At 53.5% G+C, this 17,150-nt stretch overlaps 1 protein-coding gene across 7 annotated transcripts in view; it reads right to left on the bottom strand.

Annotated features, from left to right (window-relative positions):
- Nucleotides 1–196: 196 nt before the first annotated feature.
- Nucleotides 197–17,150, bottom strand: part of SHF (Src homology 2 domain containing F) — an 18,022-nt gene continuing 1,068 nt past the window's right edge. Inside the window, exons 1-6 of one of the 7 annotated variants that reach the window (XM_014548767.1) lie at nt 10,626–10,767; nt 8,138–8,344; nt 6,535–6,675; nt 5,129–5,300; nt 4,870–4,989; nt 197–943 (exon numbers count right to left, since the gene is read on the bottom strand). In XM_014548767.1, the coding sequence (XP_014404253.1) occupies nt 757–943; nt 4,870–4,989; nt 5,129–5,300; nt 6,535–6,675; nt 8,138–8,344; nt 10,626–10,659 (861 nt within the window). In that variant the 5' untranslated portion in view covers nt 10,660–10,767 and the 3' untranslated portion in view covers nt 197–756. The other 6 variants (XM_014548771.1, XM_014548768.1, XM_014548769.1 and 3 more) reach the window with 6 other exon arrangements.

The following is a 17,150-nucleotide window of genomic DNA, read 5'->3' as shown; positions in this document are numbered from 1 at the left end:
CCCACCCCCCAGCCGGGGCAGGGGCAGTGGGGGATGTTTTGATATCTCGTCAAAGGAAGGAACTTGATGCTTCGAAAGCGCTTTTCACAGCCGGCCTGTGTCTGCTCCAGAGCTGATTTATAAACGGATCTGTGCTCGCTTCGCCGCTCCCCACCCGTCAGCCCGGGGTGCGGCGCGGAAGGCGCAGACGCGGCAGTGCCTGGCAGCACTGGGTTTATTTATTGCCTCTGGCCGGGAGCCGGAACGGCCGGGGGACCGCACGAATTCCCTCCGTCCCGATCCCTTTCCCGCCTCTCCCGCCCCAATGCCATCTCCACCCCAGGGGTCTGCCGATCGTTTGGGGGTGGAGGGGAAGAGGTCAGGGTGCCCTGCGGGCCTGCATTCTGCTCCGCCTCGTACTGACCCGGGGGTAGAGGGCGGAGGGGAAGTAGGTTGCCACCTCTGCCCCAGAGGCGGGGCCTGCAGCTGCGGATCTTAAACTCTTCGGGAGACTCGCGGTTTGGAAGCCCCCTTCCTCCAGGGGCTGCCCTTTCTCCCCAGGGGTTCTTCTCTCCTCAGCTCCAGACCTCCGCTTCCTCCAAGGCCCCATAGCCCTTACTCTTTAGAATAAATTAAGGAATCTCCAGTTTCCACTCCATCCCAGGGAGAGGGGAAGAAAGGCTTGGGAGAGCACGGCCCTGGGAAGGACCACAGCCCTCAGCCAGGGGACGGGCACAGGACTGGGTCCAGATCTGCCGCAGTGCCCAAGCCTCACTCCTACAGAGTCCGGATGGCCACGGGGTAGAGCAGGGACATGTGCTCGGCCCCCTTAATGGGCAGCTTGCGGCTGGCGTAGTGGTGCACGATCTCGGGGACGCTGCTGAAGGGCGGGCTGTTCTGGCCCAGCACATACTTGTGTTCCTTGGTCCGAGACAGCTTCATATGCATGAAGCCCTGACTGCTCCTGGGAAGAGGAGAGGAGACCCTGGTGAGTGGGGGCCCCTTCCAGGCCCCTCCCTCCCCCAGCCCTGCAGCCAAGGTCTTGTTCCAAACCAGCAGAGAGTGGAGGTGGCTGTGGAAGATGGAGGTCAGTCCAGAAAGCAGGGAGGGGGCGGAGGGGATTTTGTGAGTAGGTAGCAGTAGGTATTGGCTTTGTGGTGAGGGCACAGGGTGTGCCAGGAATGTGCTTGCAGTGAGTGTACAGGGTGTGTACAGGTGGAAACTGGAGGGACCAACACCCCTCGCCCCCACCCCAAACCCTGGTATCCGGGCACTCCTGCCTTCCAGCCTATGTGGCCAGGACCAGTTTACCCATCCCCCTTTCCGAGCTGTGCGGGAGGGCACCAGTGAGGCTCTTGGTCACTCCTGTGGAAACACAGACACCCTTGGCAGGGCAGTAGTGGTGGGTGGATGTGACAACCAAGAGAATCTTGGTTCGGGCTCTCTCTTGCAGATACTAGGGGAGGAGGTGAGCTGCTCCCCAAATCTGGGGAGAGCCAGCCACCTTGTCCTAGGGACATCCCTTCACCCTCCTGCTAACTGGCCTTGAGCCAAGCACCCAGCCCACCCATCCAGCCCTTCAGCCTGGGCTGACGTCATGGGTGAGGCTGCTGCTCCATGCCCTCCTCAGAGAGGACATGCCCACTGCCTCTCCCATCTCCCGGCACAATCTAGGAAAGGAAGTCAGCAGTAGTGCCCGGCCCTGACCATAGACAAGGACCCTGTCTCTCCCCCACACCCCTTATCCCTCGCCCTTCCCCTCCCCCCAGCTCTGGCAGTCTCTCAGATGTCTGGGCACCCTCAGCCTTAGAGTGGGGGTGGGGCCCCAGCAAGAACAACATTTGTCCAAACTACTACAGCCCAGGCCCCAGGCCTGAAACCCACTCACTGGCAAGTGGTCAGCACTGCTTAGGGGAGCCCTGCTGGTCAGAGCCTACCTGGGGACAAGGACAGGACTCAGAAGCAGGTGTGTGAGGCAGGACTCCTGGTGAGGCCCTTGCTCTTGAGAGGCGAAGCTGGAATACCTCCTCGCTTGCCTCCCCTGCCTGGGTTAAAAGAGGCCTCTGGACCCATTTCACTAGGCCCAGCAGTTAGAAAGCGGGGAGAGTAAAGGGATGGGAGGAAAACACAGGCCCTTAACTCCATCCTTCCCTCCCCAGGGTACAGTGCCCCAAAGCCTGCTGGAAGCCCCAGTTCTGGGTGTGGGTGTCAGGGCGTGGGGCCATCCTTCATCTGTTGGTCTGAGATAACTGCTGAGGCTGATGGTGACCACACAGGCCCTGGGAAAGGAGCCAAGGGCCTCAGGAAAATGCACAGCCCCTGGGGACTGTAGAAAGGGGAGGCAGTAAGTGATCCCCTCCCCTGTCTGTCCTATGCCTAGGCCCGGGCCCAAGGCTGTGGGCAGCAGTGTGGACCCTGCCTTCCCTCACCCTCTCGCAGTTTGGGGATGGCTCCCTTCCCACAGTCCACTTGGGAACATCACCTCTCCTAACACCTGTGCATTGTATCTTCTCTTTGAGGGACAGATCTGGGCAAACAGGGCAACAAGTAGCCAGAGACCAGAGCTGGAAGCTGAGAGCTCAGCTTCCATCTGGATAACTGACCTCCTGGGACAAAGTCCCAAGGGTCCATTAGGACACAGCAGAACCCGTGCCAGACCCTCCGGGGGCCGGGGAGGGACTAGCTGGGAAGCAGAGCCAGGGCTGGCTTGACTTGTGGAGGAAGCTGTTTAATTACCAATGAAAGCCCTTCCATTACAGAGAGAAGAGAAACCATAATTGTGTTTCAGAAAAGCCATTTATATGTGAACGAGGCTCTGGCAGACAGTTGCTGGCGGGGCCAGATCAGCCAGGGCTGGAGCCAGGCGTCCAGACGTGCCTCCCCCTTTGCACCCCAGGCTAAGGCAGGGCTGTGTTCTGCCGTGCTCTGCTAGGGAGCCAGACCCCTGCAGTCTCCACTTGCCTTAGACTATTCCAGACTTGAGGGGTGGAGCTGTGCAATGGAGGAACAGTGTAGTTATTAGAGTCAGACTGAGCTGGATTCAAATCCTGCTCTTGGCCCTAACCAGTCTGGCTCAGTGGATAGAGCATTGGCCTGTGGATTGAAGGGTCCCCGGTTCGATTCCTGGGTTGCAGGCTCGATCCCCAGTAGGGGGGGCATACAGGAGGCAGCCAATCAATGATTCTCTCTCATCATTGATGTTTCTATCTCTGTCCCCCTCTCCCTCACTCTCTCACATCAATAAAAATATATTTTTTAAAAATTCTGCTCTTAGAAACCGGTTGTTTGGCTCAGTGGATAGAGCGTCGGCCTGCGGACTGAAGGGTCCCGGGTTCGATTCCGGTCAAGGGCATGTACCTGGGTTGCAGACACATCCCCAGTAGGAGATGTGCAGGAGGCAGCTGATCGATGTTTCTCTCTCATCGATGTTTCTAACTCTCTATCTCTCTCCCTTCCTCTCTGTAAAAAAATCAATAAAAAATTCTGCTCTTAGAACTTTATTAGCTGGTGGCCTTGAGCAAGTCATACCTCTTTGAATCTATTTTTGTTTATAAAAAGAGATTGGTTTTGCAGGATGCTAGTTGGTTTAAGAGATGGTGTATATGCTGCTATTTGGCATATAGTATATGCTCTATGAATCTTAACTATAATCTTTAAAGCAATACACATTCCGGAAGTTATGTAAATCACATTTTTGACAAATTTTTCCCAAATGCTCCTTTGATTTTATGATAATTTGCAGACTCCCAGAGTATGAGAGCTGGAAGAAACCTAAGAAGTAACCATTCTCCATTTTGCAAATGGAGAAACCAAGGCCCAGAGGGGTTAAGGTTGCCTCGGGTCACATAGCTAATTTTATTAAACCCAAGAATAAAACTCAGGTTATGACTATAGTCTGGCTTTTTTTTCTTCTTCATTATCTTTTAGTGAAGTTGAATAATTATCTTCAAATGTATCTGTTTAGTAGTCCCAAATTTCCATATATTGGATTTGTTTGAAGACGGGTATATCTATATTCTATTGCACCCAGAAAACGTGGTAGAAGGTGATATAGATGCTCCAGTAGTGGCGGGGGAGGGGTGTGTGTGTGTGTGAATGGACACACCGCTCTGACAGGCGGTCCTGTGGAGTACAGGCTCTACCAGGGGGCACTCTCGGGTGCCAAGGAGAGGACTTGCCATCCCACCAGGAGAGCCTGGGAAGCCAATCCTGGCCTGTGTATCTGCTCCCAGGGAGGAGGGCTGATAGGAAGGGAGGGCCGACCTCCCTGACCTCTTCCAGGATCTTTAAATAAAGCTCAGTTGTCAGCCACCAGCAACCAGACCTCCTGTCCGCTTCTTCATAGTGTCCACAGCCCTGTCCTCCTCCCAGGACCCAGCCTCCATCTCACCCTGTAGATCCTTTCAGGCAAAGCTCCTATCTCCTTGCCTGTGCTTTTAGAACATTTCCGACTGCCATTAATGATGATGATGGTGATCATTTATTGGGCACTTAGCACCACGGCAAGTGCTTCCCATACATTTAATCATCCCTATAAAGTAGATATTATTCCCTCACTTTGTAAGTTAAGGAAACTGAGGCCCAGAGAGATTAAGGGGACCGAGGCCACACAGCTAGTAAGGGACAGAACCCTTCTGAACTGGACAACAGCTTAACTATTTCCCCCAAGAAACTATGAGCTCCTTGAGAGCAGGGGCTGAGCTCAGACCCTTAGGGTGTGGCCCAGAGTCGGCAAAGGTTCATGGGGGATGGGGTTCTCCCCAGCTTGGCTGGGCCTGAGAATATTAGGGTCTCCTCCTGTCCTGGCGGTTGTCCTCCCACTGATTATCCTTGGTGCCACCCTCACAGGCTAATCCTGTCTAAAACTGCCAGCCAGCCAGCCCCACTCACTTGAGGGACAGGGAGAAGTCATTCTTGCTGGTCTCACTGTTGCGCACCAGGTAGCTGGCCTCTTTGCACAGCCGGAGCAGGTTCTCGGCATCTGTTCGACTGATGGCCCCATGGTACCAGCTGCGGATGAGAGAGAGGAAGGGGAGCATCTCTGCTGGGTGCCTCGCTGACCAGGCCCACCCATTTGGGGTGTCCCCTCAGGCAAGTGCTAGGAAGGGAAGGGAGAGGGGAGAGCCCCCAGCTGGACACAGACACTCACACCTGGTTTTCCAGAGGCAGTGCTGGGTCTGTCCACTCCCCCAGGGGACTGCTGGGCTCCATGCTTAGGGGCTTGGCTGACTTGGGGTTCCCTGCAGAGAGTCGGGGAGGTAGACGCCCCTTCTCCTCCAGGCCGGGTGACAGGCAGCTCTTCTCAGATCCTTCAAACTGGGCTGTGGGGAACATACCAGTCACAGCCACTGAGGAACCTAGAAGTAGAGCCCTATAGAATAGCCAGTACCCCACCCCCATTTCCTGGACATGCTCATGGGCCTGACTGGCTCTAGGGATGGAATTCTGGGTCCATCCCCCAGGAGGGGCAGGGGTGGAGGTGAAGGTGGGGCTCAGCCCTCCGGTGCCACACAGGGCCTCCCAGTCCCCACACGGTGGGAGAAGAGGGGAGAGGAGCAACAAGAGGAACCACTTAAGCTTCTCCCTGGGGAGCAGCTGACTGCCTTCCCCTATTCCATCCTCCTCGGGGTGGCTTCAGTGCTGATAATATTGTTTCTTTCTCCTCCTCAGAGTTCATTACCGTTCTCCAAATCACCCTGCCAAGCCATTCTGTAGAAATGACTTATCGATCTGAGAACAATTATCTGATTCCCCTTGGTGCCATCCTGACAGGCTAATCCTGCCCAAAGCCGCCAGCCGGTCCACCCATCCCCCGCTCCCAAGGTCGCTGCCCACAGACTCCCCTCCCCACCCCCACAGAAACCCAGTAGAGGGCGCTCTGCCCTCCCAGACCAGGGCAGACCTGACTGCTGAGCCTGCACAGGGACAGCTGAAGCCAGCAGACCACATGGACAGAGGCACACATGCACAGGTGACATCCTGTATCTACAAAATCCCCACTCACACTCGGGCACACATGTACCAACAGGTGCTCAGGCCTCTGTGCACGTGCAGAGATGCACCGCCCCCCACTCCCCTCAACTGCCCATTCTGGGTAAAACTGAACGCAGATGAGGTGTTCAGTGCCTTCTTTCTCCCCACTTGGACTATTTTTCTCTCCTTGTAGCACTTTCAAGCCCTTATTATCTTTCAGACACCAACTGCAAGGAGCAGACCCTTTCCTTTATCTGAGGAGCTAGACACCTGCTGTGCGAGCTAGTCGCCCCCATCTCAGGAGTTGTTTGCATTGCTGAAGTCTGGTCAGGCAAAGCACGACCCAAAGCAGTGGATTTAGAAGAGTGGGTTTCCGTGGGATTTCCCTTAGGAGACACCTTCCCCACGTTTGGGGAGGGAGGGGAGATGTGTACTTTCTCCCTTCCTTCTTCCTCAGAAGAGAGGGGTTGCTCCTGGGTCCTTCAAACCATGCCCCACCTCTTGGCTCCTCCAACCCACGCCCCCAGGGCCCAAGGGATGAGAGGACACGTCACCCTGGCCAGAAGCCCCGACAGGACCCACCGCTGCCATCCTCCAGGCTGGGCTCGGGGAGGGGTGAGGCTGGACCGGAGACGTCCCTGTCCCCGTCGGGCAGGGAGGGGCTGCTGTCCAGCTGTCCCACCGGTGGAGGCCAAGGTAGGTCTTTGATGACCTTAATGTCAACTGGAACCAGTAGCACAGCAGGGAGGAGAGAGACAGGCAGGGACAGGGACAGAGAGAGAGACAGAGACAGAGAGAGGCAGAGATTGAGACACCAAAACCCAGAGCCAGGACACAGGACAGCCTAGAAAGGAGGAGGGTCAGAGGGGAGGCAGGTTTGGCTTCTGAATAGGGAGCAGGACTCTCAGAAGGCCGGGTGGAGCCATACTGACCACCCTGGGCTGGCAGGGTCAAAGGTGGGAGGCTCAGGTGGCAAAAGCAGGGTCTTGCTGTCAGCCCTGCGGATCCCCTTCATTTGACCTCACAAGCTTCCAGGAACCAGAGGGGCCAGGAAAGGAGGAAAAGAGGGATGAGGAGCTGCCCATGTCTCCTAGCACCACCCCAGGTTCCCTCGGCCTCCTCCATCCCTCCTTTCCCCACCGCCTCGCTGAGACAGCCCAGCCCCAGGTTGTTAGGGATACTCAGATGTGGGGGCAGATGTTTTATGAAACTTGCCCCCCACACCCTAAATCCCAAGCCCTGACAATGAGAAGAGTGATGCCACGGGCGGCACCAGGACTGCTAACAAGGTTTCCTAATGACGAGCATAGATTTTCCCATTAAGCAAGCCAAACAGTATTGATTCTCCAAGGAGACTTCTGGAGATAAGCGGCCCATCCTCAATGGTGCGCGCTTTACAGGAAACAAATGAGACACCGTGTGGTTTCTCAGTCTGGCTGCCAGGGTGGGCTTCCCCACAGAGCAAAGAGCTGGGTCCAGCGCCAAGATGAGCCTCTTGCCCAAGGAGGAGTAAGAGGGACTTGGAATGGAAAGGGGGTCTAATGGCATTTAAGTCCTCACTGAATCAAGGATCCAGGAGTTAAAGCTCTTGTGCCCCCTACCCCCCAACTCAAACCACCCACACACACCTCTCCATGTCGGACTCCAGGCCTGGGATGGCCACTGGGGTGCTCGGTACAGAAGAAACCTACCCTCACTCAGTGACGGGGATTTCTCAGAAACCCCTCGGGGGGTAGGCACCCCTGGTCTGCATGGCCTACCACTGGGAGACACAGCCGCTAACTCAGGGTTGGCATCTCTAACGGTTACAGAGGCAGCTGTTTGCATTGTTTGGAAGGTTAATGCCCTCTTTTGTTAAGTATTTAACATATGCCACAAGTTTTATAATTTTGTTTGGAATTTCTTTATTTTTAAATATACCCAGTCCCCCAAAAGGTGGAAGTGGCCCCAGCCTCTGGGCGTCGGAGGTGGTGATGCAGGGAGACGCTTTCATCCTCCTCTTGTGCCCACACCCTGACTCTGTACACAGCGCCTTGTCCACCTGCCAACTCAGAGCTCCATGGTGAAGACTCAACTACACTTCCCTCCTGGGCCTCCCCTCCCAGGGTGCCTCTCCTTCACTCCCCCGAGCCCAGAAAGCTGCCCAGAGGCCCCAGTGGACCTGCCCTCTCCGCCCAGGACTCACCAGCAAAGGCTTTAGAAATCCGCTCCTTCTTCCACTCCCAGGGCTGGTCATACTCCTCGGGCGGCCTCTCATCATCCTCAGGCAGGCGGGACTCCCGGGGCCAAGGGGCCCCCTCGCCCTCAGGGGTGGCTCCCTCCTCTTCTGGCTCATAGGGTGTGTCATACAGAGGCAGGGGCTGAGTGGCCGTCTCCTTGGAGCCCCGGATCTCTACCAGGGCAAGCAGGAGGGAGGCGTGAGAGCCTGGCTGCCTGGCTCAGCCCCCCAGCAGTGCTCCCAGCAACCAGACAGGTTTCCTTCACAGATGCCGGTGGCTCTGGGGCACACATACAGGGTCCCTCTCCCTCAAAACACCTCCGGGGTTCCAAAAGCATGGGACCCAACAGAGGCAGGGGCAGCGGCACCCGAATGAAAGACAGAAAAAGGATCCTGGGCAAGGATCCTGGGGAGCTGAGGCGTACACATTTAGGAAACCAAGTCAGGGTCCTCTCCTAGTCCATCTCCTTGCTACCCAACTCCATTTATTTCCTTGTGTCCCAAGTGATACCATTCACAATATGACAATCCTTTGTTGCTCAGACACTGCTGACCACCCCATCCTTGAATCTGTCCCCTTCGTGGACTGTCCTCCCATTTGGTCTCTTTTACTGGATCCTCTCTTGGTCTCAGTTTCCCAAGGCCAAGTCTCATTCATTTCTCCCAGGCCTCATCCTTGCACTACTTGCCCAGTCGAATGCTTTGCATCTATGTTTCTAGTTGCCTTAAAGATGTTTCAGTTCGATGTTTCAAACTCACCACTCTCCCCGAATGTTCTTCTAGTCTGTTCTGTGATTTTCTTTTTGAGATCTCTGACCCCAGTGAAACTGATAAAAGCTATGGAGCTCCCCCTATGTGCAGATTTTCTCATCAATCCCAGGGCACTCACGGGCCTCCTAGGGCAGCGGTTGCCAACCGGTGGTCTGCGGACCACTGGTGGTCCGTGAGGTCCAAAGGTTGGCAGCTGCTGTCCTAGGGGGCCACACCCCTCTGATCTAAATATGGTAGCCACCCTCCCACTGTCTCCATTTCTGTCTACTATACTGCTCTCCTTGGTCCTGGCCCTCCTTCACTGTCTGAGTCCCATCTGTCATTGCCAATGCCTGATGAGTCTCACCCTCATCTCTCCACATCTAGATTACTACTAGGGCGAACCTCCATTCTTCAGGATCTTGTTTCATTGGCTCCATGGAATAACACTCCTGACTGCCCTCTGCCCGTCTCCCACCTCTTCTAAGGAGGGCGAGCAGTTTATCTGATCTGCTTTCTTATACAGAGAGAACATTCTGGTTCTTTTTCCTCCTGCCCCTGTGCAAGGGCCTAAAGTCATGCTACATTGCCCAAGCCTGAGTGGGCAAGTTTAATTCTGTGGGGAAGTATTAAGAAGCCCATTGTAGTGACATAGATAAGTAATGTTCTCCAATCACCTTTATCAGTAAGAAAACTGACATTGTTATCTCCATTTTCTGTTTCCTTGATCTTATTTCTCAATTATTTCCAAGCTCCAGAGGGGAAGAAAAGGGTGGTAATTATTGGTTCTGTAAAGCCTCAGTAATTTTCACAACAGCCTGCTAACTCATCTTTCTGATTGATGCCCAGTTCTTCTAGTCTCTTCTGTACACCAAAGCCTCTGTAATCCTCTTAAAATGCCTTATTTGTCCTGTTGCTTTCTTGCTCAAGAATCCATAATGGCTCCCCTTCCCCTTTTGGAGCAAGTCCAAATGCCTCATTCCAGCCTTTAAGGCCTATCAATGCCCCTCTTGGCCTCTCTCATCTTGCCTCTCCTGTGAACATCTTCCTTTCATCCTGCCTTGGGACCTTGGCTTAGACTGACTCACCCCTGTCCTCCTGTCTGCTTGCCCCCATTTGGTCTTTCCCTGGGCCCTTTCTTGGTCTCTGCTCCCCAGAGCCAGGCTCATCCATTTCTTCCTGCCCTCACTCCTTCAACTACTTGCCCAGCATCATGGGCATTGCATCTGCACTTATAGTCATGCGTTTCCAATTGTCATAACATCGTTTCAAACTTACCACCTTCTCCAAAGCTAGTGATTCTCTTTTAGGGACCAATGACCCCCAGCCCACACCACTATCTTGCCCTTCCTCACTATCCCAAATGCTTCCATCTGTCTGACCTTTGGTTGTGTGCCTTCTCTACCACCTCAGGTCTCAGGTACCACAAATCACAGCTCCTTCTCCAAAGTGACTATCTTGACAGTAGTGGTCACCTTCCCCGAAGACCCAGCAAAGGCATTCTCCATATTTTCTAGAGACCAAGGAATCAGTTCTTAAGACGTGTGGGTACCAAAGCTTGTTTTGCAGATACTCAAGCCTCAGGGAACACTCTAGAGACCAAGGAATCAGTTCTTAAGACGTGTGGGTCCCAAAGCCTGTTTTGCAGATACTCAAGCCTCAGGGAACAACTTCCCCCAACACCCTCCCTTACTCTATCACTCACCGGCCATCATCTTTTGGGCCTCATAGGGCTCCATGTAGCCATCGTTTTCCGGGACCTTCTCTGGGGCTCCTGAAGCTCCTACTAGGCCGTCACCAGTCTCCTGGACATCAAACGGGTCCGCATAGTCTTCTAGGATTGCCAACTGTGGGAAGAGAGCAGGCATCAGACATCTGAGAGACAGCTGCTCCCCAGATGCTCTATCCACAGGAGCAAGAGTCCTGGACAGGCTGCCTTAGACCTGGAGCCCCAGGCTCTGAACTTAGATGGGGACAAGCCCTGGCTCTTCCGTTGCAGGGGTCTCCCAGTAGGCTGCCCAAAAAATGGTACTTTCTTTTCTGTTAATTTTGTGCCTCTGGGCCAACCCCTAGGCTAAATAGCCAGGATGAGACTCTGGGCCTTAAAGCCTGCCTCAGTCAGGGTCCAGGCAGCCTAAGAGCTTACACCAGGTGGTTCCACAGAGGGAATTCATTCAGAGAACTGGTTGCAATGGAGTTCAAAGAGTGGACAGGGCACAGGAGGCAACTTGGAGATCAGCTTGGTCCATGCCTACCAGTGTGTTACCAGATGCTGAACAAATATTATTTGCTGACCATCAAGAACAGAAAGACTGAGTATTCTATGCCACAGTTCTGCTGGTTTAGCTGCATGACATCCATCATAATCATCATGTGGGTATCATTATCCCGTTTTAAGGAAATGGAGGCTCAAAGCAGGTAGGGAACAACATACCCAAGACCACTCCAAGTAAGTGGAGGAACCAGGATTGGAACCTGCATCCTTTGTACAAAATCACGCTGCCAACCTGCCACCGGTGGGCACCTTGGCTGTCCCAGAGAGAGACAACCTTAGGACAGCCATGAGGAAAGCCAGGATTGGGGCTCTGCTGAAATCCCTGGGCTCGTGGAGAACAGGGACAGGAAAGGCCTGGCCTTGGCCCTCCACATCCCCTGCATTTTCCCACACAAGCGGCTCATGGCCACCCCTCTGTCTCTGCTCCCAGTCAAGGCAGAGGGAACCACAAGCCACACACCCTGCAGAGGAGTTCAAGGTGCTCAGGGTGGGGCACAACTGAGGACAATAGAGCCTTTCTCCAAGCTGGGCACAGGCTCCTGGGGGGCAGGGAGGGGAGGACTGGCTGCGGCAGAGACAGAGCCCAGCCCACCCAGCCCCTCAGGGGAGCACTGCATTAACAAGAGGTGGCTCTGGGGCCAGCAGCATGGGGAGGGGCCACTCCTGCCTCTCCCCCATTCTTGGTCTAGGCTTTGTTCGTTCTGGGCCAAGATCCCACAGATCAGGACTGTGGGAGCCAGTTGAGCAGGGAAGCTGTAAGGGTGACCTCCCTGCCCTGGGTTAGCGGATCTGGGACCCTTAGTGAGGCAGAGATGGAAAAAGGAAGCTTCCCACCTCAGAGACCCCTTCTTCATGTTCCTTGGGCTGCTGCAAACCCCTCCAAGGGTCTCCAAAGCATGTCCCAAAGGCTCCTGCCATCTCACCCTTCAGCTCTTCAGCTCCCACCTTATTCCATTTTGTCCTAGTCAAGCCGCCCAGCCCCTTTCTGCCCTCAGATCTCTGCCTGCTTCCGAGAATTCTACCATCTCAGATCTTCCTAACCCACCACCAGATCAGCCACTACCCTGGAGCCCTTTGTCATTTTTGTCTCTCTGGCTCCAGTAAGTACCCAGCTCACAGTAGGCACTAGAGTAATGTTTCTATTAGAAAAATGTTTCTATTAGATCACCTCCTACCTCCCTCAGAGCCCACCACACCTCATCCTCCTTCCTCTAAGAAGTAAAGAAAATAAATCCACTCACCCCTCCTCCCCCTAACTGCTTCCTCCCAGGCCAGCTGGCACCCCCCCAAGTGGCCCCACCCACTTGACCAAGGGGGTTCTGGAGCCAGCCTGTTGGGTACCCAGCCCAGTTGGCACCCAGACTCACAACTCACACATGGCAGCAACTCAACAGTAACTGAATCAACGGACACGCTATCCTTAAACCTTGCAAGGGCTCTCCAGCGGCTACAATAAAAAGTCCATAGTTAAAGAGATTTTAAGATTCCACTTTCCTCTTTGGTTTCTCTTTACCCATCTCAGATCACATTGTTACCTAAAAGCTCAATGCTCTTTTTCTCACCTCAAAAGCTTTCCCTAAGCCTGAATCAGATTCTTTTCTTCCTTCAGAAAGCCTTTCCATTCTCCCCCCAGGTCAGGTTAGTGCCTCTGGGCTGGGCTGTCATCATGTGTGTAGTGAATACTTGCTTTATTATCTGTCTTCCTGCAGACTGTGAGCTTCCTGAGGGCAAGAATGTTTACTGCTAAATTCCCAGTGCCCAAAAGTGCTCAGTAAATCTTTGTTAAATCAGTTCACATAAAACAGGAAGAATGGACAAAGGAAGCGCATTTTCTTGTTCATTCAGATCCATTTTGTCCTAGTCAAGCCGCCCAGCCCCTTTCTGCCCTCAGATCTCTGCCTGCTTCCGAGAATTCTACCATCTCAGATCTTCCTAACCCACCACCAGATCAGCCACTACCCTGGAGCCCTTTGTCATTTTTGTCTCTCTGGCTCCAGTAAGTACCCAGCTCACAGTAGGCACTAGAGTAATGTTTCTATTAGAAAAATGTTTCTATTAGATCACCTCCTACCTCCCTCAGAGCCCACCACACCTCATCCTCCTTCCTCTAAGAAGTAAAGAAAATAAATCCACTCACCCCTCCTCCCCCTAACTGCTTCCTCCCAGGCCAGCTGGCACCCCCCCAAGTGGCCCCACCCACTTGACCAAGGGGGCTCTGGAGCCAGCCTGTTGGGTACCCAGCCCAGTTGGCACCCAGACTCACAACTCACACATGGCAGCAACTCAACAGTAACTGAATCAACGGACACGCTATCCTTAAACCTTGCAATGGCTCTCCAGCGGCTACAATAAAAAGTCCATAGTTAAAGAGATTTTAAGATTCCACTTTCCTCTTTGGTTTCTCTTTACCCATCTCAGATCACATTGTTACCTAAAAGCTCAATGCTCTTTTTCTCACCTCAAAAGCTTTCCCTAAGCCTGAATCAGATTCTTTTCTTCCTTCAGAAAGCCTTTCCATTCTCCCCCCAGGTCAGGTTAGTGCCTCTGGGCTGGGCTGTCATCATGTGTGTAGTGAATACTTGCTTTATTATCTGTCTTCCTGCAGACTGTGAGCTTCCTGAGGGCAAGAATGTTTACTGCTAAATTCCCAGTGCCCAAAAGTGCTCAGTAAATCTTTGTTAAATCAGTTCACATAAAACAGGAAGAATGGACAAAGGAAGCGCATTTTCTTGTTCATTCAGAAGAGGGAGGAAGCATGAATCTGGGTGGGGTGGAGGACCAGGTAGGGGGATTGAGATCCTGGAAGCTGCCCAGTGAGCAGAAGCACCCAGAACCACGCACCGGTGGCCCCCAACTCCACAGAGCCCCCCAGCCCTTCCCTCACCAAGCTTGGTCACAGCTGCACTCAGCACCCTTCCCACTGGAGTCCTGGGCCGGTGCCTAGAGCCACGACCCCTCCCAGGCCGGCGTGGGCCTCCCTAGCGCCAGCCCTTGGTGCCCGTGGGCGCCCAGGTGGCAGCTTTGTGGGCAGTTCAATGGCTCCTCTGTTCCACTCCTGGCTCCACACCCTGCTCCAGGAAGCCCCAACCCCCCTGCCCTGGGCTGGGGTGCCCAAGGAGCCGCCCATGGGGTTGGGAGTCAGGAGCAACAGCAGAAATGCCTGCTGGGAAACCAGGCAGGACAGGCACTTGCCAGAGCACAGAGGACCCGTGTCATAGGCCAGGCCTGCTTCCTCGGGAGCTTCTGGGTTACACAAGGAGGCAAAACTGCTCAGTGGGGGAAGCTGCCCCTGTAGGCTTCCGACACCTTTGTCCTACCACTAGTTATTTTGTGTATTTACCGGACTCTAATGTGCTCACTATTATACACCACGTCCATCACAGAGTCTGGCACAGTGGGTGCTCAGTGCACATTACCTGGAGGCTCGACAGGCCTCCTTCTCCCTATACCCATAGACTCTCAGATCCCCATTTATCTGAACTCTGACCAACCAGTAGCGGCTGTAGGAGCAGGATGTCAAAAGACTCGACTTTAGAATGGGGATCAAAGCCCCTGACTCAGGAGCAGAAGAGAGAAACTAGCAGGGAAGACATCAAGGCCAGGGCTGATATTTGGGCAAGCCCTCTGGTAGTCACAATGCTGTTGAAATGCTGAATCAGAGGGCCCCCTGGTCCCCATACCGCCTGCCCACCAGATCCCCTCCTTTCTGCCATCCGGCAGGGTGCCTCCAGAAGGCAGCTCTTGTGCCTGTTCCAACTGGGCAGTGCCCCTCCCAGAGCAGCTGTCAGGTTTGGACTCTCCTTCCTGCCCAAGCCTCTCCTGAGGTGGCTGGAAGGCCCACCATCTGGTGGAACCTTCTACTCTGCAGCTGGGCCCTGCTATGAGTCTCTGACCTCCGCCCTCCAGGGGGCTTGTGAGTCCAGGGAGACCAAGGGGACAAACATTACAGGATTTGGCTCTGCAAGGTCCCCAAAATCTACCACTGCCCCCTTTCTCCATTTCTTTAGTTTACATTTACTATCTGGAGGCCTCTGTATTTTTATCTGTAAAATGGAGCTGGTATTAGTACCTACCCCATAGGCTTGGGAAGAAGATGATGGATGCAATCGATGCTGCCAGCCCTTACAAGGTGTGTCTATGGCTCCCTCGAGATTGGGTGGCAAATGCTGTCCTTCATCATCCAGAAATTGGTGAACTCAGCCCAGAATGCACTCCTCATTCCTTCTCCGAGTCTCCTTCCCCTTGTTCACTAGCAAATGTCTAGTGAGCACTTCTGCTCTGCGGGGCTCCTCTCCATAAGTGCAGGGGTCCCCTGGCACGGCGCTGGCAGCCAATCCGGAGTCGGGCTGCCTGGCTGTCAACCTGGGCTCTCCTGCTTACTAGCGATGAAACCACGTAAGTATGACCCGGCATTCCTGTGCTGTAGTCTCCCTGTTTATAACCCGGGGATAATAACTGAATTTCCTCATAGGATTGTGGTAAGGATCACTGGCCCAATCCATGTCAGCTGCTTCAAAATGGTACCAGGCACAAGGTAAGTGCTCAGTAAATGTCCGCCATTAGATCATTAAAGATGAAGAGACCAAATTCCTTGGTCCTCCAGAAGCTCACAGTGACAGACACAGAATAAACTCCAAAAGATTGAAGCATCTCGAGGTGCTGTGAAGCCATTCCTTGGTCCTCCAGAAGCTCACAGTGACAGACACATAATAAACTCCAAAAGACTGAAGCACCTCGAGGTGCTGTGAAGCCCCACGTCTGGGACCCAGGCTCTAGAGGCACCACAGGTTCACTGCTGTCATATAATATCACACTGGTTCTATGGTGAGGGCAACTGGAGTAGGCAGCAGGTCCCCCTCCAAGCCCAGGGTGCTGTGATTCTGGGCCATCCCCTGGCTCAGGGGTCCTCAAACTACGGCCCGCGATCCACATGCAAATACAAATATTGTATTTGTTCCTGTTTTGTTTTTTTACTTCAAAATAAGATATGTGCAGTGTGCATAGGAATTTGTTCATAGTTTTTTTTTAAACTATAGTCTGGCCCTCCAACGGTCTGAGGGACAGTGAACTGGCCCCCTGTTTAAAAAGTTTGAGGACCCCTGGTCTACAGGGTCCCAGCTGTTCCAGACTCCCAATGCACAGAGTGCCAGGGCTGAGGTGTCTCTGAGTCATCGCCCAAGCCAACAAGCCAAAGATGTCTTCTAGAGGGTCGGAGTGTGGAAATGTGAGGAGGCGGCACTGGGTTGAGTGGACAGGCCTGCTATACAATCCCACAGGTCTCAGGCCTCAGCCCTCCCCAAAGCACCAACTGCAGCACAGACGACCAGTTCAGGCCACAGAGGGTTTAAGAGGTCTAGCCAGTCCACAAAGGTTCCTGATCTGGACCTCTCTCTTCTCCTCCCTCTACTTCCACAGGAGGCCATGTGCTAGATAAACAGATCAGACCTCGGGGCTCTGTGGAAGGCATAACAAGAAAAATTAAAGCAAACAAGCAAACTCAAAAAAGTCAAGGACCAGGTCTTCTGGGTGGTGAGTCCCTTTCAGGGCCTAGGTATCATTTAATGATACATAAACACTCAATGAACAATGGGTAAGGGAGGGCCCCTACCCGCCCTCCTAACCCCAGGGGAGGCATGTCTTGTGTAATTTCAGACACCCAAATATCTCCTTCACTTTACTGTACTCTTTCTACCTGTCTGTTCTAAATTTGGGCCTGAGGGATCCAAGTCCATGTGGATACCATCTATGAGGTACACCTATTTTTATTTACATTCTTAATATGTTGGGCCCTGTGAACCCCTGTGAGAACCTGAGAGCTGTGAGACTTTTCCCAGAAAAAATGCTCATCTACTCAAATATCTGCACAATTTCTGGAGGTTCATGAACTCCAGAAACGCCCCCATAAGCTAAGAATAAGAGCTCTAGTTTCACTTCATACAGGATGCCTGTCTTATT

This window comes from Myotis brandtii, unplaced genomic scaffold, assembly GCF_000412655.1.
Source record: "Myotis brandtii unplaced genomic scaffold, ASM41265v1 scaffold521, whole genome shotgun sequence".
Classification (NCBI taxonomy): Eukaryota; Metazoa; Chordata; class Mammalia; order Chiroptera; family Vespertilionidae; genus Myotis; species Myotis brandtii.
This window is presented reverse-complemented; position numbering and strand designations above follow the sequence as displayed.